We start from the raw sequence: 23,663 nt of genomic DNA, 5'->3' as shown, positions 1-23,663 counted from the left end.
CACGAAGAAGCTGTTCTGGCTACGACGCTAATGAATCCGCACACTGGTACGAGACATATTGCCAACGAATATGGAATCAGCCAGACGAGTGTCATTCGTATCCTGCATCGACAGAGTTTCCATCCCTATCACCTATCACTACATCAGGCACTCGACGACCGTGATTTCGAACGTCGTACACAGTTTTGTTGGTTTGCCCTTCAGCATCTGAGAGACGACCGTACGTTTTTCCAATGTGTGCTATTTACCGATGAAGCAACGTTTACTGACCACACTAATGTAAATTTGCATAACATGCACATCTGGGCAGCTGAAAATTCACACTGGCTTTGTCAGGTGCAACATCAACGGCCGTGTAGCGTAAACGTATGGTGCGGCATCATAGGAAATTACGTTGTGGGACCTTACTTCACTTCAAGCGTTCTAAATGGACTTTCGCAAGCACACTTTCTAACATTCTGCCGGTTCTTCTAGAAGAGGTACAAATGGATATTCGACAGTGTATGTGGCTGCAACACGACGGTTTTCCAGCTCACTCGTCCGGTGTTGCAACCCAAATACTCAAGGAGAGCTTTCCTGGACGTTGGATAGGACGAAATTATCTTGTCATATGGTCTGAGAGGTCCCCAATTTGACTCTTCTTGATTTCTTTCCTTGGGGAGCGCTCAAAGACGCAGTCTACGACGAAGCCCCAACTACACCAAACGATATGTGTCGTTGAATCGCCAGTGCTTGCTCTACCATATCAGCCACTGTACCTACATCTGAGTATCGTTCTTTCGAACGGTGATAGAACATGTTCCTTTCAGTCCATGGTCAACAGTTTGAACACATGCTTAAATAAAGTACAAATTTATTTTTTTAAGACAAAATTTATGTTATGTGATTTGGTTGGTTGCCAAATCAACGTTAGTAAATTTTTTATTTCATTTACATGTGTACGAAATTGCACTGCAATGTCAAATAAGTCGACAGCGTATATTGCAGGTAGGTGGTAACACTGTCATTATGCATTTACGTTCAGCATGAAACAACGTTTCACTAAGAATAATATGTATTTTGCGGTGTACATGTGGTCACCACAGTGTTTTTAATAAAATGTTTAGTTCAACGAATGTATCGCATATGATGTAGCTTAGAGAAGTGAAGCTAGAGATAGTTGTCCGATAGCATGTATTTTACCTCTAAGAAGCACACAGCCAAGTTCAGGAAAAGATAGGTCAAATCTCCGTTCTAACATTTATATATTTAATACAGTAGTTGCTTTTTGCAGCGTATGAGAAGTTTTTATTTTTGAAGAATGTACAGCTGATTTCTCTGTTACAGCTCACATAAATCTGGGACGCTACACAAATGTGAAATAGTTTTCCTAAGCACTTTGTGATGCGCTAGGTTCTTGCCTATGTCGTATTTCCATAAACAACATCCGTAGGTGAACCTGAATCTAGGTCGTAAGTTGGTTCAAGCGGAAATACAGCTTTATTCTCGTAGCGCAGGCCTACCTTACGGTATACAACAACGCAGCCCGTTCCCAGACGCATGCTTGGCAGTGTTTGCACCACAAATGCTGTTTCCGGCCACCGTGCTCTCTCACATTCTAGGGCATTTCTCGAATTTTTTACGACAGGTTTCAACGTCAACTTCAACGAACGCTATATCACAGCAATTGTCTTCTCAAGAGCTATCTAATGCAGTTACAAAAAGTATACGGTTCCATGTCACAGAGATACTGAAGGAACTGAAATGGCAGACTCTTGAAGACAGACGTAAACTTTCCCGAAAAAGTCTATTAACAAAGTTTCAAGAAACAAGTTTAAATGATTACTCTAGGAATATACTACTCGCGCAGGGATCGTGAGGATAAGATTAGAATATTTACTGCTCGCTCAGAGGTATTCAAACACTCTTCCCGCGCTCCATACGTGATGGAACAGAAAGAAACCATAATAACTGGTACAATGGAACGTACCCTCAGCCATGCACCTCACGGTGATTTTCAGAGTGTAGATACAGATGTAGATTTAAAGAAATGTACTTACTTTAAACAGTTGATGCCAGCGCTACAAACATTTACCGAACAAAAACATACGTGCGCCTCGAGGCTCTAACATTTTCCAAAAACCGCGTTTCGACTTGTGTAACCGTTCAGGAAATAAAAGTGGTGTTACGTCTTACTTAACTCATCCTGTATATGTTTTTTTTTAATTTATTATCTTTCTGAACGTGCCATTTAGCCATCCAAACACAGGACATGTTATATTATAATTAGTTTTGACAATTCATAGTGACATTATTTTAAGTTGTATCCAGGTACAATGTAAAATAGGACTAACAAAGGACTGATTCGACCTAAAACAAGTTTTACAATCAGAGTATACTAAAACGAGTAACAAGACGAAAATGGAACACAGAATACATAGTATTAGTATACTACAAAAATCCTACTGCTAACACAAGAAGAAATAATAAATCGCCGTTGGTAGACGTTTAGGACATTCCAAATTGAGTCCAAATGAATAAATATTTATCTAAATTATGAATAAAATGTTCTTCGTATGTCCTGTAAGAATTGTTTCAAAAGCTACGGATATACAATTGAATATTTGTCTAGGTCGATGATTACCTAATTTAAAGGCTAAGCGTTCCATGGCCTGCAGAGTAATACGACAGGATATAGTCAGTTAATTGCACTTTGGTCTTCCCCTGGCATCCTAACACCCAAACGTTCAGACGTCAGACACCCAGTTCGGTAGCAAACGTTGTGTGTCGATAGAGTATCAACCAAAACACCGATTTAGTTCGTGCTGTGTGCTGTCGTCCAGTTTAATATGTGTAAATGGTAACTGAAAGTAACACCAGAACCACGGAGTACGGGAAACCAGTATTTGTGAGCGGGGAATGTGAAGGTCTCTGGTATGTGAGCTGACAGAGCGTTCGATCGTCATGCTAATGGTCCTGAGTTCGAAGCCCAGTACTGGTGTTGCTTTTTTTTCTATTTTTACAGTTTACGTGTGAAATTGTTGTATGTGAGAACATTTTTCTGGCATGTAAAAGGACGTTTCGGAGTTTGTAGCACTATTCTTTTAGAAGTCTGTTTTCGTTTCGTTAGTTGAAAGTTAGAGTACATTTGTATAGATAGGTGTGGTGTTATACAAATGTATGCTATAGGTTTGTTACTTTCAACTAACGACGTGAAAACAGACTGCCAAAAGAACAATGCTACAAAATCCGAAACGTTCTTTCACATGTCAGAAACATGTTCTCCCATATAACAATTTCACGCGTAAACTGTTAAGAAACTTCGAACTCTTTGTTTTGTTGTTGTTGATCTCATTTTGTTCGTTATTGTTTGTTGCATTTGTTCGGGGTGGACGTCCCATGACACCTGTTCAGATTCATCGTTGATCCTTCGGTTTTTTATTACAGAGAGCAACTAACCCTCTGACCGAACACGCTGAGCTACCGTGCCGGCAAGTCGGGACCGTCAGCACGACGACCCAACGCGGTACCAGCTCACATACCAGAGACCTTCACATTTACACCTCACAGACACGCTTTTCCTATACTCCGTAGTTCTGATCTACTGGACGATAGCACACAGCACGAACTAAATCGGTGTTTTGGTTGATACTCCATCGACACACAACGTTTGGTATCGACCTGAGAGTCTGACGTCTGGTGGTTTGGGTGTAAGTATCAGGAGCACTAGTGTAGCAGCATAGGGAGCTATATCTTGATATTGGCACCGTTGACAAACACGTACAGTAGCTTATACGTTGCTTCATCGTTGAACGCGAACAAGATTTGGAGGCTACTTGGGAACTGATGACCAAGAGCGCGAAGATAACTTGCAAGGACGTTCGTGTGATACGTGTTCTGAGGATACTGTAGAAATGCAGGGTGACAATGACTGAATATGAAAAAAGACATAAATTCTGCATGACCCGCTTAAGCGTCGGAATATCGATGCTGTCGATGACCTCCTGAATGGCTGGTTTCAGCTCAGCACTGGTTTTGAGGTTATTGCTGTGCACTGTCTTTAATACAGCCCCACAAAATGGAGTCGCATGTGTTCAGATCCGGAGAATATGGCTGCCAACTGAGGCCCATGGCAGTGGCCTCTGGGTATCCCCAAAGTGCTCCTCCAGGACAGCAGTGCTCCTGCTTCAATGAGGTCGAGTTCCGCCTTGCGTGAACCACATCTTGTCGAAATCAAGGTCACTTTGGATAATGGGGATGAAATCTTCTTCCAAAAACCTTCACGTACCGTCCGTTAGGTACCATCAAGGAATATCGCATCGATTATATCGTGACTGGACATTGCGCATCACACAGTCACCCGTTGAGGGTGAAAAGAATTCTCGATCGCGAAATGCTGATTCTTAGTCCCCCAAATGCGCCAATTTTGTTTATTGACGACCCCATCCAAGTGAAAGTGAGCTTCGTCGCTAAACCAAACCATCAAAGTTCTGTTCGTTAATTCTGTGGACAATCGTGTTAGCGAAACACAACCGTTTTTCCATGGCCCTGGGACTTAATAGTTGATAGGTTTGAATTTTGTATGGGAAGAGCTGCAGGTCTCTTCAACAACAATTTGTAGCAGCGTCTCCAGTTGATTCTCACCTGTTGTGCAGCTCGTCTGATCAATTTCCTGGAGCTGTTTTGAAACATAGCGCATGATTTTAGAGGTTTTCAGGTGTTTTCGCCCTTTTTGGACGACCGATATTACCAACACTGTTATCATGAATACTACCGGTTCTCTCAAACTTGTAAATCAAATTCTTGATTGTTAGCACACTTGAACTGGTTGTATTTAGCTTCAACTCTGTCCAAACTTCCTTTGAGCCGCAGATGGGTTGCTATTGCTCGCATAGTAGGCTTTCACAAGCGCAATACGCTCAGGCACGTACCGTGACATTTTCATGTGCAAATGATCGGCAACAACAAGGCGCGTGCGGTTGCATATACTAATTCCCATCACACCCCGCGGTCAAATGTGCAGCTTCAAAGTCCTATCGCAAACCGTTCTGAAGTTATGATGATTTTATTTCATATAGTTCAATAATTGTCACCCTGTATATTGTTTGGATATTCTTCCTCTCCTCAAACGTATAGAGGGTTGGCGTTTACGTTGACCCGACAGAGGTGTTGGTTGAACTTCCAATGATTAAATTTCAGCCGTGGTGTAATTGTCGTGAAGCTCCTTGATATTTGTGCCTTATCATAACATGGTACTCTTGGGATCGTGGAATGAACTAGTGCGTAGTGACTGCCTTTGATTTTAGATGTCCACGACCATTCTTCCTGCCAGGCTGAGGACAACCGCCGGCCGCGGTGGCCGAGCGCTTCTAGGCGCTTCATCCAGTGGTGTCGCGGTCGCAGGTTCGAATCCTGCCTCGGGCATGGATGTGTGTGATGTGCTTAGTTTAAGGTAGTTCTAAGTCTAGGGGACTGATGGCCTCAGATGTTGAGTCCCATAGTGCTCACAGCCATTTGAACCATTTGAGGACAACCGCTTTCTGAGCATGGGTATCATATCTGTGAGAGGGAGTTTATCATATTTAATAGCTCCAAGCAGAGACACCTGCTTTGCTACGGCATCTACTTGCTCATTGCCAGGTATCCTAGAATGGCCTTTCATCCACACCATCACGATGTTGCGACAGTTCCTCTGCACTCGAAACACAATCGACAATTGCTGCCATTATGTGGTTGGTACAACTATGATGATGGTTTGTAATCTGTTGTAGGCCTGAGATACTATCACACAGGATGACCATTACGTCTGACGTGGACGTCTGTGTGAACAATAGGGCTTCGAAAATGGCAATCAGCAAGGATGTCAATAATAGTGGAGTGTGGATCCAGCTTGAACAGGGCTTGTTGTCTTCTTCGTGGTACCCAATAAGCACTTCCAGCGTCTTTACTAGACTTGGACCCATTTGTGTATACGACACACGCATCGTGATAATGAGACAGGAATGCCACTGCCGTTGCTTTAGTTGGATCCTGGTTTTGACATGTTAAACTGGTCCTGACATCATTCTGCAGAGTCGTCGTTTGGTATGGCCAGTTGTAGTACCTGATTCCATGCAACCATGCAACCGACCGACTTCATTACAATGACTTATTTCAGAGTAAAACGATCCTAACCAACAGGGACAGGAGATGAGTGCCAAGCCTTGTTAGTAACTCGGATCTAAACCTCACAATATTTCTGTTTTCAAGGAATGCAAGTCAGTCTTACACAGTTTTCGAGTGAATATTGGAAACTGAACTGCATGGAACCGGCATTTAGAGTAAGGTACATAGCAAAAGGCAATTGATCACAGAGGCATATGGAGCTTCACAGCTTCAATGGTCCAAACAGCAGAGAAATTGGACAGTAACTGGTTGATGTGTGATCCGACGATTCGCGATTTCGTCTCTTTTCAAATGATTAAAGGCGATGCGTGCGCCGGCGGTCCAAAGAGGCGTTTAATCCGCAGGTTGTGTAGGGTTTCGTGATGTTTTGGGTGTGTTTTTCGTATCATGACCGAGAACCACTCATTTAGGTTACCGTCGTAACGTACCGGGACGTTTATTTCAACTTTCTCGGCGACCAAGTGTTGTCTTTTCTTCTACATCAGCATGATGAATATGCTGTGAGCATCTTGACGTCCAAGAAGAGGCAGCAGTGTTCTCAGGACTCCTCAATTACGTTCCACGTTCGAGGAACACTCGAGAATATCGTGCTTCGACTGGCCCTCTAAATCACCCCACCTTAACCACACAGAACGTGTTAAGGACTCTTTGGACAGTGGGTGAAACGTAGCCACAAGCATAACCTCAGTTTAGAAGGTCTATGCTGTCTAATCATCAGTGAGTGGATTTATTTGGAAATGTTATACCTGAAATATCTGTGGAACCTCTTCCTTTCCTAACTGATAAAGCCATTATCAAGGCGCGAGGTGGTGTTAAACGGTATTAGCCTTACGACACTTTGGGAGTGAAAATATTTTATCCATTGTGCACATTGCGTTATTAGTATGTAACATGTAGTAATAATTATTATCCTCACGTGTATGGGTTTATATGATGTTTTCTAGATTCACGAGAACAATCTGTAACGAGAACAAATAAATAAAACTCTTCTCAGATCTCTGAATACAACAGTTTGTGTAATGTTACAGGTAGTCAGTAGGCCTCATTCATTTCTGTAAGATATCTGTGGGATCACAAAACACTCAAAAGCAAACGAAGAACTTAAGTGACCATCGCAACTCACATATCGTGACAGTTAAATGCAGTTTGGCGTGACATGGTTCAAATGGCTCTGAGCACTATGGGACTTAACTTCTAAGGTCATCAGACCCCTAGAACTTAGAACTACTTAAACCTAACTAACCTAAGGACATCACACACATCCATGCCCGAGACAGGATTCGAACCTGTGACCGTAGCGGTCACGCGGTTCCAGACTGTAGCGCCTTTAACCGCTTGGCCACCCCGGCCGGCTTTGGCGTGACATGGTTTCGAAAAGTCCATAGTAGGTACCTGGAGATATGTGGCACCAGATGTCTGAACACACGCAATTTCTGTAAATCCTGTGGTCGTTGTATGCGTGCACGGGGCTGGCGCCCATTAGTCTCCCAGGTGTGTTCCATTAGGTTCAGATCTAGCGAATTTTGTGGCCAAGACATGAATGAGAGTTCACTATCATGCTCCTCAAACGGCTGCAGCACATTTCTGTACTTGTGATATGGACTGTTATCCTGCTGGAAGATGTCATAGCCAATGGGGAAGACATGCAGGAGGTCCGCAATATTGTTCATGTAGTCCACGGCTGCCATGGTGTCTTCGATTACTACCACAGATCCTATGGAATCCTGCGTGGATGTCCCCCATAACATAAACTGCCTTCGAAGGCTTGTGTCCGTGGTGCGCTGCATGTATCTAGCACCGTTCACCTGGAAAGTGACGTATTTTGGCGTGTCCATCAGCCTGGTGTAGCCATGTTCAATAATGTTCTCTGAACTGTGTGCTCCTAAATACATGCACCTGCACCAGATTTGTACTCTGTTATCACATATGCCACAGATCACCCGCCACTCTTTACAGAGCGTGCAAGCATACTACTTCGACCCTCCCTGATGAGAGTCAATGATCAACAACATCTTGTCGATTACTTGTGATTTTACCATTCTTCAACCACTTTACACAGACTCTAACGATACTAGTAAGCGCACAGCCTACCAGATTCACCGTATCCGGGACGCTCGTTCCCAGGTGCCAAGGCCATAACAATCTTCTCTTTGCCACAGTCGGTTATTTGCAATCCGCATCTTACGCCGGGCAGTGGTCATAACATTTTGGCTCATCGGTGTATGTAAAAGGAATAAATCTACTATTAAATGTAAAGTATATACGCAGGGGAGTATGGGATCGAACTATCTTATAGGCGAGAAAATAAAGACTGTACTAGTAAGATAAACTGAAAGACGCGCATGTCATTCGCTGTGGAGTACTGAAGTTCAGCATTCAGCTGTTGGAATTGCTCGTTGCATCTTTTAGGAAACTGGAAATTTGTGGTAAGGTCTTATGGAACCAAACTGCTGAGGTCATCAGTCCCTAAGCTTACACACTACTTAATCTAACTTAAACTAACTTACACTAAGGGTGACACACACACACACACACACACACACACACACACACATGTCCGAGGGAGAACTCGAAACTCCGACGGGGGGAGCCACGCAGACCGTGACAAGACGCCAGAGACCGCGCGGCTGCCCCGCGTGCTGCGTCTTTAAGAGGACGCATGAGTGTGACAGGGTAGCGTAAATATATAAGATTTACAGTAACTAATTGGACGGCAAACTTGTGTTACAACGCAGAAAACAAATTTAGAGTTCAGAAGCACACAACGATGTTGGCCTAGGACAATATTCTAACAAGAGGATGTTATGACTTTCGCATCTTGGATTTACTATAAGCTTTGTATCTTTTTAATAGTACAGTACTCAAAATCATCTAAAATTAGTAAGGCGTACTACTTAGGTGACTCCAAGAAAATCGCAAGAAAAGTTTTAAGCGTCAATGATGTACCGGTGCATTGCGCACTGAGTACGAGCTGGCAGAGGTCATGCGGTCAGCGTTCAAGCTCCTTAAGCGGTGGATCGCTGGATCGAGTCCCGCTCATCTTTTTTTTTCTTTTAAATTATATTTGTTTCAACACTAGTCATATCACTTGGTACACATTATATTTGAAACATAATATAATGATGACACGTTAATTTCCCTGAACTTTTATTGAATCTTCAGTGTTATTTGGCTGTTTACCAATTTTTATTACTGCAACAAAAATTATGCCACTTTTATTTCTCTAGCCAAGTGTTATTAAAATACATTCAATGGCACATCGCCAATTTTAGCCATCGACAGTTACGACAGTATTGCGTTACGCGTGGTTTGCATCCAAATTATTGAGAGAAAGAGGAAATTTTCAAAATGTCAACCAGATTTGTTTTTGCTTAGAAACTCTGAAGATTCCTTGTGCATGCTGAAAACTGCATTCATTCGATGTAGTAGATGCCGTTTTAATCTTACATTACCATCATATTCTGGCATATTGTAACTCACTATATTAGTGAATGAAGCTATTTAAAGTATTATTTATCGATGTTTGACTTGAGCTTTCAAAGTCTATACCTCGTCCTTGAAACCTGTGTCTGCAGATCGAAAAGTCCTGATCCAAAGCATTTCTCGGTACCATACCCAATTGTAGGTATTAGGAATCTCGACAGTCACGGTAGGAATACATTTTCAGGAAAAAATTTGTGTTTGGTCGTTTACTTGTTCTATAATTATGAGTATAATATTTGTTGCAATAATAAAAATTAGCAGACAACCAAATAACATTGGAAATTCCATAAAAGTTCAGGCAAGTACATGTGGCTATTCACCATATTACGTTTCAGATGTAATATGTACGAAATAATATGACTAGTGTTGAAAGAAATGTAAATTAAAAACAAAAGAAAAGAAAATATGAACAGGACTCCATCGAGCGAGCCACCGATTGCAGTGTTTGAACGGTAACCACATGACCGCCGCCAACTCGTGCACAGGATCGCAGCGGATTGGTACATAGATGACGCGTAAAACTTCTTTTGGGATTTTCTCGAAATCATCTAAGCTATATGCCTTGCCGCTTGCACATTATGGTGTCCTAATGGACTACTAAAAGTGTACAAAGCTCGAAGTAAACCATGATCCGAACTTCGTGGTCTCCCCTTGTAAGACAGACAATAACTACTCTGTCTTTACATACACTCCGCAGGCCTCTATGAGGTGTTTAGTATTGAGTACATACGATGCTAAATTTATTGATGGCAGATACAGTCCATCACATTTAAAAGCAAACTAACTGCGAAAGGTATTTTAGGAGTGGGGAAGGCATTCCCAACACATATTACCAATAGTAAAACCTATGAATAACGTTTATTAGCAATAGAAGAATCTATGAATAACATTGCTGCTGTATGTGAATACAGAAAAGTAGCAAAAGTCGTTTATGATTCTGGACTTCCATCTACTGCACATTACAGATCGTGACATTTCCAACAATCCCAGTGAATTCACGTCTCAGCAAATGTCTACGATTGCACTTGAAGGAACAATTTGCACTAATACTGTGGTACTTTTGCATCAGAATAAAAGAGGTTGCGGCCCTGTTTTTGTATTTCTATCTTTAGCCGATAATGGAATTTTTGGTTGCAAATTGATGTAAAGCTTTTAATCTTCCGTTATTATTATCCTAGTATTGTCTTTAATCTCTACAGTAATAAGAACTTCCTTCCAAGATTGCTTTCATTGTTCTTTACCACTGTGAACAGTAAATATGCTACTCCACGAAAAGCCGCTTAGAACTGTTGTTCGAGTAACTTTTATGGTGCTTAGAAACAGTTTTAACAGTTCTGGCTTAAACTGAAAAAAGATGGATTTGTTTTTTATTTGAATTTCTAAAAATTTAAAAGAACGAAGATAAGAGTTGAACATACGGTCGAGATGTATGGTAAGGAAATCGGACACGATTCATTGAAGGCACCGCCCCGGCTCTCATCTTAAACGATTTTGCTAAATAAAGGGAACACTAAATCTGAATGGCAGGACAAGAAGTTGATCCTCCGTCGTCCGGAAACGAGTTCAGTGACTTAGCACTCTGCCACCTCGCTCGGTGAAATACCATTGATAATTTTATATTACAAAAGACATGGGTCTCTATGATTTCCGCCTAGAAAAACACATTTCTAAGATTAGCTAAACAAAGTTTATTTATGTTTCTTATGATATAATAGCAAATAGCAATAGATTTCTTACCGAGTGCATTCCCTTTTCCGAATTCCAAGGTATTACCAAGCAACGGCCAGCCTTTAGGTCCTGGAATATGTGCAAGCCTAGATGCCAACTGTTTCTGCGCTTTCAGCAATTTCCAAACCTGCTGGATCACCAGAACGACGGCAACCGTTGCTAGAATGTTCACCACGATATCCATCCTGTGAACAGAGTTTATTAGCAGTGACAAATACAGTCAACGAAGTTTCAAAACTTACAAGAAAAAGAGTAAAGATCGATTGCTGTTTAATTCAAACTGAAAAACTACATTCGAGTAATAGGCAAACAGAATACATTTGCCCTGATAAATTCTCAGAAGCTTAAGAGAGACAAAAGAATATGCTAACAGCAAATAATAAAGAGAAATTTAAAAATTTTTCGTTTAACTTTTCATACAGGCTTACGCTGAAGTGGGGCACTCATGTTGATATAGTCATACGCTTATCAGTAGAAAGATTCCGCCTTGTATTTGAAGAAGTCTCTTCGTACTGCTTGCAGCAGAGACATGGCTTGAGTTTAGCGTTCTTTCCAGATCTGTGAACCCTGGTAGGTATTTTTTCTGACATATGGGAGGTTTACAAAGTAAGGAGTGACAAACGTTCTCCGTGCGTTGACCCACATTTGGTGCAGCGCTCTTCCCGCGACAGTGTTCAGCTCGTATTGATCGCTGATGGGACCACAATAAGATTACGGTGCGGCCTTTTACCTCAACGGCTCTAATTCAGTATTCACGAAGTTAGACAAAACACTGTACTGTTTCATTAGAACCTGTATTGGAGTGATGCCTTCTACATCGATCAATACTTGTTTTTTGGAAACAGCTGAAATGCCTCTCCATATACGGCGGCAGGTCATGGGGGATAAATTAATATTGCAGCAAATAAAATCTTTGGAGCTCTCAGTTGATAAGAAATTAACTGTCATACAGAACTTCTTCGAACCAGTTATTACTTACCTATCGAAACAAAAAATGCGCTACTGGATATTAACCGCTACTTAATACGAATACGTTCTTACCTCCCAGTTCCTCTGGCTAAACCAAACAAACACTTCAAATTCCCTTTGTCTTAGCAACTCGATTTATGTAATATCCATCTAATTCACAATGTGAAACGCTAAACACCAACAACACTGGCCGAGCGGTTCTAGGCGCTACAGTCCGGAACCGCGCGACCGCTACGGTCGCAGGTTCGAATCCTGCATCCTGCATGGATGTGTGTGATGTCGTTAGGTTAGTTAGGTTTAAGTAGTTCTAAGTTCTAGGGGACTGGTGACCTCAGAAGTTAAGTCCCATAGTGCTCAGAGCCATTTTGAACCAACAACACATTCTCGTCAACCGTGAAAATCCAGAGTCCAGATGGGCTTCAAATTTTCGCCGAGTGGTCGACAACAACTGACTACTGTACATATATAGCGAGTTCTTTCGTTGTGATCTCTAAGAAGAATGATCATTCATATTCCCCCAGAATACGTCATTATTTGTCGCATAGGCTGACCTTTCCAGTTTGACAGGCTAACTGATCTAAACCAGATATTCCTCTTATCTGACGCGGTACGTGTTTACAGTTGCGGGTTAACTTTATCGTTTACCTAGGTTTCAACATTAGTCGTAACGTCTTCTTCAGAACATAAACTGTGGTGTCACCGCCAGACACCACACTTGCTAGGTGGTAGCTTTAAATCGGCCGCGGTCCATTAGTACATGTCGGACCCGCGTGTCGCCACTGTCAGGGATCGCAGACCGAGCGCCACCACAAGGCAGGTCTCGAGATACGGACTAGCACTCGCCCCAGTTGTACGGACGACGTAGCTAGCGACTACACTGACGAAGCCTCGCTCCTTTGCCGAGCAGATAGTTAGAATAGCCTTCAGCTAAGTCCATGGCTACGACCTAGCAAGGCGCCATTAGCCTTACATAGCTTGTATCTAAAGAGTCTCACTTGTATCGTCAAGAGCGATGTATACAACAAGAATGGATTAAAGTTAAGTATTCCAGAAGCTACGTACTTTCCTTTATAGCATTCATTACTTATCCTGTTACAGACCTATCTCTTGCCTGCGTGAACTAAACGCGTGCCTTTCGGCTACTTCCGTGGCGTGGCTGTCTTGCTACGCCACAACATTTGGCGACGTGTCAAAAAAAAAAAAAAAAAAGGGTCTTGTTCTTTCTAATTGCTTACATTTACTTGTGTCATGGCTTCGCCGGATGTACTGTCCGAATTTTATCGCTTGCAGAATCAGCAGACGCAGGCGTTATTGGATGCCCTTGGACAGCTCGTCCAGGGTCAACGTGCACTGCAAAACGATGCGGCCGCCGCCGCTTCATTGCTACCGCAGCCACAACATGCAGTTGCACCCCCATTCTGTCATTTTCAAGCAGACGTGGAAACATGGACGGAGTGGTCACGCCAGTTTGGATTTCATCTCGCCGCCTACAGAATTCAAGGTAACGAGCGGCATCCTCATTTATTGGCGTGTGTAGGGGTGCAAACGTACCGTGTGATAGTGAAATTATTTCCCCGACGCGACTTAGCAACTCTGTCCTACGAAGAAATTTTGTCTGCTTTAGATGCCTATTTCAAGGAAACAGTTAATGTAGTTGCAAAAAGGTATACTTTCTTTCGTACAAAACGTACGGCCGGTCAAACTAATAGGGAGTGGGTTGCAACATTGCAAGGCCTTACAAGGGATTGTGCTTTTGAGTGTGAATGTGGACTCCCTTATTCAGATACTATGGAATGTGATGCAATAGCACAGAACGTTTCTGATGTTCGCATATGGGAACAGATTTTGAAACTAGTCAATCCCTCCCTTCAACAAGTGATAGACATATTGGATAGACAAGACACGCTTGACTTTACTCAGGAATCATTTACAACTTCGCCAGCCGTGTGTAACATTAACCGGACCACCGGGCACGCTGCACGGACCGGTAAACTGCCCTCGCGCATGTCCACGCAGCTGCCGCCACGCTCTAAAACAGGTGTGCCGCGCCAGCATACAAATGCAGTGAAATCATGCCCGCGGTGTGCTACTAGACATTCGCGTGAAAATTGCCCGTCATGCCAAGCTATTTGCTTTTTCTGTAATAAGAAAGGACATGTTCAAAGTGTTTGCCAGAAAAAGCTCAGATCAGACAATCACAACCATTCCAGGCCCTTTGCTTCGCGCCGGAATCGAACCAAGAATACTCAGGCTCATGAACCTTCGCCCATGGACATTCATGTAGTTAATTCCACTTCGTCCAGTGCCACTCTTTCTAACAGTGACTGTGTTCGTCCCACAAAAAGTGTGCGTCGACGTCGCCAGACATCACGTCAATTAGCAAGTGATGCTGTACCTGTATCAGTTCAAATTGCACGAGACAGTAGCTCTTGTCGTCAGCAGGACAATAAACTTTTTGTAGACTTGGGCTTTGAAGGCAAAGTGATCCCATTCCAGCTCGATACCGGAGCTGCAGTTTCATTGATCAATCACGACACGTACAAACAACTGGGCAAACCTCCGTTGCGTGCCGCAAATGTTCAGCTCACTAGTTATTCAGGACAGCATATCCCTGTGTTAGAACAGTGCACTCTTCTTGCAACATACAAGGGACAAACAAAACTGGTGTCACTTTACGTTCTTCGTTCTTCTTCTGCAGTGAACTTGTTTGGTTTAGATTTATTTCAGTTGTTTAACATGTCTATAGTAAATCAGGTCCTATCAGTGAATCAGCCTGTGCCTTCCGCCAGTGTTTCTCAGCTATGTGAAGAATTTGCAGACATTTTTGCACCGGGCCTTGGTTGCGCTAAGAACTATGAAGCACATTTGGAACTGAAAGTCAACGCGCAACCGAAATTTTTCAGAGCGCGCCATGTTCCCCACGCATTGCGTGATGCGGTCGCACGAACATTACACGATTTAGAATCACAAGGTGTGATTGAACGTGTGCAGACTATTGTTTCCGACAATGGCCCACACTTCATGTCCGCAGAATTTCAGTCATTCTGCCAGGCCAATGGTATTCAACATCTGACATCCGCGCCGTTTCCGCCTCAGTCAAACGGTGCCGCTGAACGATTGGTCCGGACTGTCAAGTCACAGATGTTGAAGTTGAAAGAGTCGCATTCTCGGGAGGACGCGTTGTTGCTCTTTTTGTCATCGTATCGCTCTCAGCCCCGAGATGGTCGCTCACCGGCTGAGTTGCTCCACGGTCGTCCTCATCGAACCTTGATGTCTTTGCTGCATCCGCCGCATCAGGTTCCAGTGCAGCGACAGACTTCTGCTTTTGCTCCAGGCGACGTTGTATTCTATCGCAACTATCGAGGTACGCGGCGTTGGCTCGCAGGGTGCATTCTTCGCTGCCTCGGCCGTGCGATGTATTTGGTTTTGGGGGCCTCTGGTGAGGTGCGTCGGCATCTCAATCAGCTGCGCCTCTGTCGTCGCACTGGTTCTGCCGCTCCCCGTCTGCTTTCAGCGACGGTGCCGTCCGGTCAGCGCCCTGGGGACCCATCTACTGTCTCGCCTCATCCCCAGGTGTTACCGACGATGCCTTCCATTTTGCCCCATGGCGACGCGCCGCCGCCGCCGCTGCCTGTTCTCCCGCCGGCGCCGCCCGCAGTGGACGCTTCGCTGCAGCCGCCAAGCGCCTCCCTGGGTCACGCGCCGCCGATCGCTTCCCGTGACCAGCTGTCCTCCGCCATGGAACTCTTGCCCGCTCCGGACCACATGACGTCATCGCGCGTCGGATACCCCGACGCAATGGAGGTCGACCCTTCGGCCCCTCCTGTCTCTTTACGGGTGCATACACCGCATGTTGACGTGCACCCTGGACTAGGTTTTCAGGTGTTTCCTAGCTCCCCTCGGACCGAATAGCCGGGTGCGGGTGGCACAGCCTCGCCTGTTGTTAGGCTCCCCACCTCATCGCATACGTCAGCATGGGGTCCTCCCCACGGCGGGCGGAAGCCTTATAACACGACCGTTCGCAGATTTGCGGGGGAGGAATGTGGTGTCACCGCCAGACACCACACTTGCTAGGTGGTAGCTTTAAATCGGCCGCGGTCCATTAGTACATGTCGGACCCGCGTGTCGCCACTGTCAGGGATCGCAGACCGAGCGCCACCACAAGGCAGGTCTCGAGATACGGACTAGCACTCGCCCCAGTTGTACGGACGACGTAGCTAGCGACTACACTGACGAAGCCTCGCTCCTTTGCCGAGCAGATAGTTAGAATAGCCTTCAGCTAAGTCCATGGCTACGACCTAGCAAGGCGCCATTAGCCTTACATAGCTTGTATCTAAAGAGTCTCACTTGTATCGTCAAGAGCGATGTATACAACAAGAATGGATTAAAGTTAAGTATTCCAGAAGTTACGTACTTTTCTTTATAGCATTCATTACGTATCCGGTTACAGACCTATCTCTTGCCTGCGTGAACTAAACGCGTGCCTTTCGGCTACTTCCATGGCGTGGCTGTCTTGCTACGCCACAACATAAACTATTATTTAAATGTTTGCCTAAAACAAGCCATGTCCTAAGTCAACTTTATAAAACTTGATGCATATACATAAAGTTGACTTAGGACATGGCTTGTTTTAGGCAAACATTTAAATAATATCTTATATTCTGAAGAAGACGTCATTACTAACGTTGAAACGTAGGTAAACGATAAAGTTAACCTGCAACTGTAGGCTGTATATTCATGTATAAACAATATCAGTTGCTGTCGCTGCATAAAAATGTTAAAAACGTTCATTATGTTCGTTGAGGAACAGTGGAACAGAACTTCTGAGAATTTTTCCTGAATACCGTCGCACAAAGACCTCCAACAAATGGAGTACGTGTAATTCTTTGTACAAAATACAAGGAACATCAGCAACCATTTTTTGTTTTTTGTTTTTGGGTCTGTTTTTTTCGCAGTCGCAATTACGCAACTAATGTAGATTATATACCGTCCTTTGCGACTGTGATAAAAATCTCATAATCGTTTCAATTTCTTTCAAAGCATGTATAGTGATTACTGTAACAATTTGGTGTTCTTACAAACATATTTATCAATATCGTACACAGTTCTCATGCTTTACGGTACTACTATTAAACAGTATTACGTTACTCATGATATTTGCATCCTGCTTCATTCCTAATGTTCTTCCACAAATAGTTGATCGAATTTCAAAACGTTGCACTTTACTTACTCTGGATATATTTTTGTTTCCATGTTGCGTAGATGCACTTATATATCTAGTGTAATTTGTTGTTGTGACGCTGCGAAGTGTGAACATCTTTTGCTTTCTTTCCTGTGCCTGTGGAAGCGCCCGCTATGCCTGTGTGTGCGTGTCAGAGTCAATGCATCCACACACGTCCCTAACCTTAAAGCAATAACATATGTCGCGTGGAAGAAAAGGACCTCGTCACTATGGATCAATTGGAATGAAAGTAAATCTAATCTGATCTAACTTCTGTAGTCAATGCTGAGCGACGCTTGAGATTTTTTGTTACTTTTCTGGGTTTACGTTACTTACACTGTAAATAAACCTAAAAATGCTCATAATATTGTGTTTTCATAAAATTTATGAAAACGAAAACCAAAGGAAAATTTGGGATTGCAAATAAATTTACAAAGAAGGATGTACATACAGCGTTCGCGATGACTCTCCAAATAATGTTCCAAGAAGGAATTGCAATTAAAGCGTATAACACTTCGTATTACATTAGTTTCATTACAACCTTCGAACAGCCCTCGGCAGCTGCACATGAACAGTGGATTCCTGGTATGGGTAAAATTGTCACGACGAGAGAGTAAAATAAATCACATCCCGAGAAGACAGTATGAAAACGTATTTCACTGTACATCTCCAGATATCTTCTCTCTAATATTTGGCGGAATGACACGGTATGCATGGTTTACTGCCAGACTGTGCGATGAGAGAGAAACTTTTATGAATGTCAACCAAGTTTTCCTTTCTGCAGAAACTTTAAAACAGCCATCTAATTGTAAAAATGCAGCGTTAATAACCTGAGCAAGATGCCGAAACGATAACTGCTTCCATTGTTTCTACAAAGATATCACTCCTGCATGTGTATTTCATGAACTGAAAAATAAGGAAAGTATCCGATTTTGTACAATTTGAAACATGGCTGTAAGCCAGCAATGGTACAAGAATATGATTTGTTTAATACACCCAATAGGTTGCAATAAAATTTAACTTGATATGTTATCGACACCAACAATGGGCGTCTTCATCAGAACAACCAAAAACGATTACCTACAAAGATTGACATAGAGAAAAACCAAGAACAGACGATTGTTACACAGAGCAAATTTGTGATGTGACTGTACTCACATGTCGTGGAGATGAAAACAGATTTACGAGCAAGATGCTCTCGTCATATGAAATAACTTCTTAAAATCACGTTTAAGAACGATATAAAAATTACAAGTATTGAAAACTGATATAACAATGGTACTTGGTAAAAATTATAGCTACATAACTTAGCAGACTGTACGCCGGTATGAGCCGTAAGAGGAAACAGGCACTGGAGGTGGCATCACACAGAGGATCACAGGCCGAAGTTGGTACAATGTGGACATGAAACAAGTCGCGCCATCGATTAACAATCGAAGAAATTAAGCCTCACATTAACAAAATGTCAACAGCCACTATTATGCAAAATAAAAATGTATGCAGGACAATGGAAAAGCAAATATCGATGTGGAGAGAGGAAGACCATATTAGAGATTACTCTGAGGAAAACGAGGAGTCAGATTTAGGAGTTTGTAAGTAAGGGCATTATAGTATTAAAGAAATTTTTGTTATGTAGCTGCAACTGCTCATTCACAATGAAACCATCATTAAGAGAAAGGTGTTCGAAAATTTCTAATTCTTCACGGATATAAAGTCTGAAGCCTTTCTTTTCTGTGTGCAGGAGAATGACGTCATGAACTTCTTTAGGCTAACTTTATGTTCGAAGTTCTCGTGTACATCTTACAATCCCTTCCTGGACTTTTATTTGGAATCCCAAATTTCCCTTTGCCTTTCCATTTCATTCCTTTTCTGAAAATATTAATAATTACAATATATTAAGTATTATTTCTATATATTTGGAGAGTAAGTAAAGTAAATATTTAAAGCAGAACAAGTAGAAATAGGGACTCGACCCACGACCAGTGGATTACCGTCCTGTACTTTTCTGCTGCGCCAACTGCAGCCCGGGAACTACACTAATACACACTGAAGAGCCAAGGAAACTGGTACACCTGCCTAATATCGTCTACGGTCCCAGCGAGCGCGCAGGAGTGCCGCAACACGACGTGGCATGCAGTCGACTAATGTCTAAAGTAGTACTGGAGGGAATTAACACCATGAATCCTGCAGGGCTGTCCATAAATCTGTAACAGTACTAGGGGGTGGACATTTCTTCTGAACAGTACGCTGCAAGGCATCCCAGATATGCTCAATAATGTTCATGTCTGGGAAGTTTCCTGGGCAGCGGAAGTGTTTAAACTCAGAAGAGTGTTCCTGGAGCCATTCTGTAGCAATTCTGGACGCATGAGGTGTCGCTTTGTCCTGCTATAATTGCCCAACTCCGTCGGAATGCATATGGACACGAATGGATGCAGATGATCAGACAGTATGCTTACGTACGTGTCACCTGTCAGAGTCTTAACTATACGTATCGGGGGTCACATACCACTCCAACTGCACTTGCCCCACATCATTACAGAGCCTCCACCTGCTCGAACAGTCCGCTGATGACATGCAGAGTCCATGGATTCATGAGGTTGTCTACATGCTCGTACACGTCCATCCGCTCGATCCAATTTGAAACGAGTCTCGTCCGATCAGGCAACATGTTTCCAGTCATCAACAGTCCAATGTTGGTGATGACGGCCCCTTCGGGGCTAAAGGTTTGTGTTGTGCAGTCACCAAGGGTACTCAAGTGGGTCTTCCCCTCCGAAAGCCCATATCGATGATGTTTCGTTGTATGGTTCGCAGGCTGACACTTTTTGATGGTCCTGCAGTGATATCTGCAGCAATTTGGGGAAGGGTTGTACTTTTGTCACATTGAACGATTCTCTTCAGTCGTCATTCGTCCCGTTCTTGCAGGATCTTTTTCCTGCCGCGGCGATATCGGAGATCTGATGTTTTAGCAGATTTCTGAAATGCACGGTACACTCGTGAAATGGTCGTACGGGAAAATCCCCACTTCATCGCCACCTCGGAGATGCTGTGTCCCACGGCTCGTGCGCCGACTATAACACCACGTTAAAACTCATTTAAATCTTGATAGCCTGCCGTTGTAGCAGCAGTAACCTATCGAACAACTGCGCCAGACACTCGTTGTCTTATATAGGCGTTGCCGACCACAGCGCCGTATTCTACCTGTTTATATATCTCTGTATTTGAATATGCATGCCTATACTAGTTTCTTTGGCGCTTCACTTTATTTTACTCTTGCCTCGCCGAACCCGCGCCAAAAATGTATTTTTTTTCTAAACACTTGGCCGTCTGGTGTTCCGACTTATGTCAGTCTCATTTCTAGCCAAGCCCAGCACATACCATGAACTTGGACGAAATCGGTGATGACAAGTAGGCGCGGTCGTGTCGTAAGTCAGGTATCAGTAGGTCCACAACGACAGCGTCACCCGCTGCACGCAGTAATGAAGTAAATGAAGGCATAGCGCAGAGCTCATATCACATGCTTGAAATGCATTCTAAATCGCGAATATGGACAACCATCAGCTGTATATTGGAAAGAAGTCAATGAAAATTTGTGCCGGAGTGGGACTCGAACACGGATTTTCCGCTCATAGCGAGCGGTCGCGTTTCCTTTAGGCTATCCGAGCATGGCTCATGGCCAGACCCAAAATTCCATACGTCGCCAACCATTTGTCTACAACCTGCACTCGAACATTCATTATGTATATATTGGGCCTACTAGCTATTTACCTGTGGCTTTGCTCATGTGTGCACGTGTCATATATACTACACGCATCTCTTTTTCCCCCCTCTCTATGTTCATGTCCTCTTCCACCCTCTTTCTGCTCATCCGTGCATATCTGCTTGCATACCACCTGGAAGACATTCTAATACTACCTGCACAACATGCTCGTCATGCAGGACAGCTGACATGTCAGGCATTACCAGCCTTCTCACCCCTAGCCTCACCCCACCGGTGAGACTGACAAGTAACGAGTTAATATTGCTCTGTCATCCAGTTTTAGGCTATATTTAAAATGTCAGATTTCTAGCTTACAGGGAAGTTTATTTAAAATTAAATGTGGAATTTGTACTGAACAGGCAGACAGGCAAGAAAGGGACCTAATAAAAAAATGTTAAAAGCCACTCGCATACGTCAGAAAACTTGTGACATATTTCATTATAACGTAGTGCAGATTGCACCTTGATAGGTTTTCTAGTTCTCTATATGTTTGACATGGCCTCTCTTAGCCGCCTCACCCTGTGTAGAAGCTGAAGCTCTTCAAACAGTTAGTAAATTCACAAAATGCGTCGTGCTTAGCACAATGAATCAGCAGTCAAAAAGTAAGTATTAGCATAATTTGTTAATTCTCAAGAAGAATAAACTTCCATTACTTTTCAATTTTTTCAGATATTTGATAACATATTTTGGTACAGTTCCAAGTGTGCGTGCGAGCGTGTGTGTGTGTGTGTGTGTGTGTGTGTGTGTGTGTGTGTGTGTGTATGTGTGTAGTTTATGGACACTATCAACGGCCAATTAATTAATGGTGTACGGTTGTCTGTTACGAATTTCCTCTTGATGAACACATATTAATATTAGTTACATTATGCAGTAATAACAATGAAAGATAAAGTACCAGGCATGTCGTAAATTGCTATAAGTAAAAACAATGAGTAAATTTTCGTAAAGGAGAATTAGTCGTAAGCGTCTACTCGTCGAAGCTGTCAGCAGCATTGGAAATTTTGATGGTTCAAATGGCTCTAAGCACTATGGGACTTAACATCTGAGGTCATCAGTCCCCTAGACTTAGAACTACTTAAACCTAACTAACGTAAGGACATCACACACATCCATTCCCGAGGCAGGATTCGAACCTGCGACCGTAGCAGCAGCGCGGTTCCGGATTGAAGCGCCTAGAACCGCTCGGCCACAGCCGCCGGCCGGAAATTTTGAGCGAAGAGGAAACACCTTCCGGTAAAGTCGTATTTGTATCTGATAAACCTAAAGCCATAAACAGTTGTAGGCAACTTATTGTTTCACGACAGTAAATAGTCTCATAAGAAACGATGCTATGAAAATCTTATCCTAAGAGCAAATTTGGTGATGATCAATGCAGACTGTATTACGCTTGTCCTCTATATACTATGTAGAGGAAGCAACCTATCAAAGTATACACAGACTTGTTCGTACAGCGTAGTGCATGCAGCGCTAGTAAGCGACACTAGGGGGTGTGCAGGAGTCAGATAAAATCTCCAAACTGGATTTGCAAGTGTTATTCTAGGATACCGGCTGACCTAGGTGTCATTTTACGCAGTGCTTCACACTCATTTAGTAGAATTTCGAGCTAACTAAGAACCACGGCCTCAGAGAACCAAGATGCACACAGTTGTACATAAAAATATATGATACAGTTACGTAAGAGTTACGGAATATTATGCACACTGTATTCCACATTCCTCCCTTAGATTACGAAGACGCTCAGGCATCAGGAAGACATCTTGCCACAGAAAAAATGAAGATTCACGATGAGCAAAGAGTCATTACTGTGGACCCTACAAACCGGAGTAAAAAGAAAAAAAAGAAACCAGGTAAGAAAGACGGTCTAAACAGAGTTACATGTGATGGAAGATACGCAGAGACCCTAGACAGCCTTCAAAGGCAGTAAATAAATCCATACAGAGTCGGAACGTTCCAGTCAGTTTATTAAATCATCGACATTCGAGCACTAAGTCAAAAATATGTAAGTGTCTGTGCACTGTTGCTTAGTTTTAGATGAAGAAATGAATCCGGATAACGTAGACAGAATCGCTCTAACACCAGGAAATAAGTAAAACCCGCGCTATCGGGGTTTACAGTGACCCGCTATCGTCGAGGATGTGAATAAGTGTCCTACCTTGACCGATGTACCGCGCGGAAGCTATGACAGGCGCGTTGGTTCCTCGTGCGCAAGGACGCAGGTCAAGGTTACTCCATCTGCCTTGCAGTACAACTTTCGCTTTGCCAACATCAGGTCTACCTTTTTGCACTGCGTTTTGTTTAACGTCATATGTCTGTCAGACTGCTGACATTTTACTGATGATATGTTATTTTCGGGGTACTTAA

At 43.2% G+C, this 23,663-nt stretch overlaps 1 protein-coding gene across 3 annotated transcripts in view; it reads right to left on the bottom strand.

Annotated features, from left to right (window-relative positions):
- LOC126470359 (cytochrome P450 4C1-like) overlaps positions 1 to 23,663 on the bottom strand; it is a 368,651-nt gene that overhangs the window by 85,498 nt on the left and 259,490 nt on the right. For all 3 annotated transcript variants that reach the window (XM_050098157.1, XM_050098155.1, XM_050098156.1), the window contains one exon: positions 11,365 to 11,540. In XM_050098157.1, coding sequence (XP_049954114.1) covers positions 11,365 to 11,539 — 175 coding nt within the window. In that variant the 5' untranslated portion in view covers position 11,540. The remainder of the gene's footprint in view (positions 1 to 11,364; positions 11,541 to 23,663) is intronic.

The sequence above is a fragment of the Schistocerca serialis genome, chromosome 3 (genome assembly GCF_023864345.2).
Source record: "Schistocerca serialis cubense isolate TAMUIC-IGC-003099 chromosome 3, iqSchSeri2.2, whole genome shotgun sequence".
NCBI lineage: Eukaryota > Metazoa > Arthropoda > Insecta > Orthoptera > Acrididae > Schistocerca > Schistocerca serialis.
Note: the sequence above shows the minus strand (reverse complement) of the source record. Positions and strands in the feature narration are given on the sequence as shown.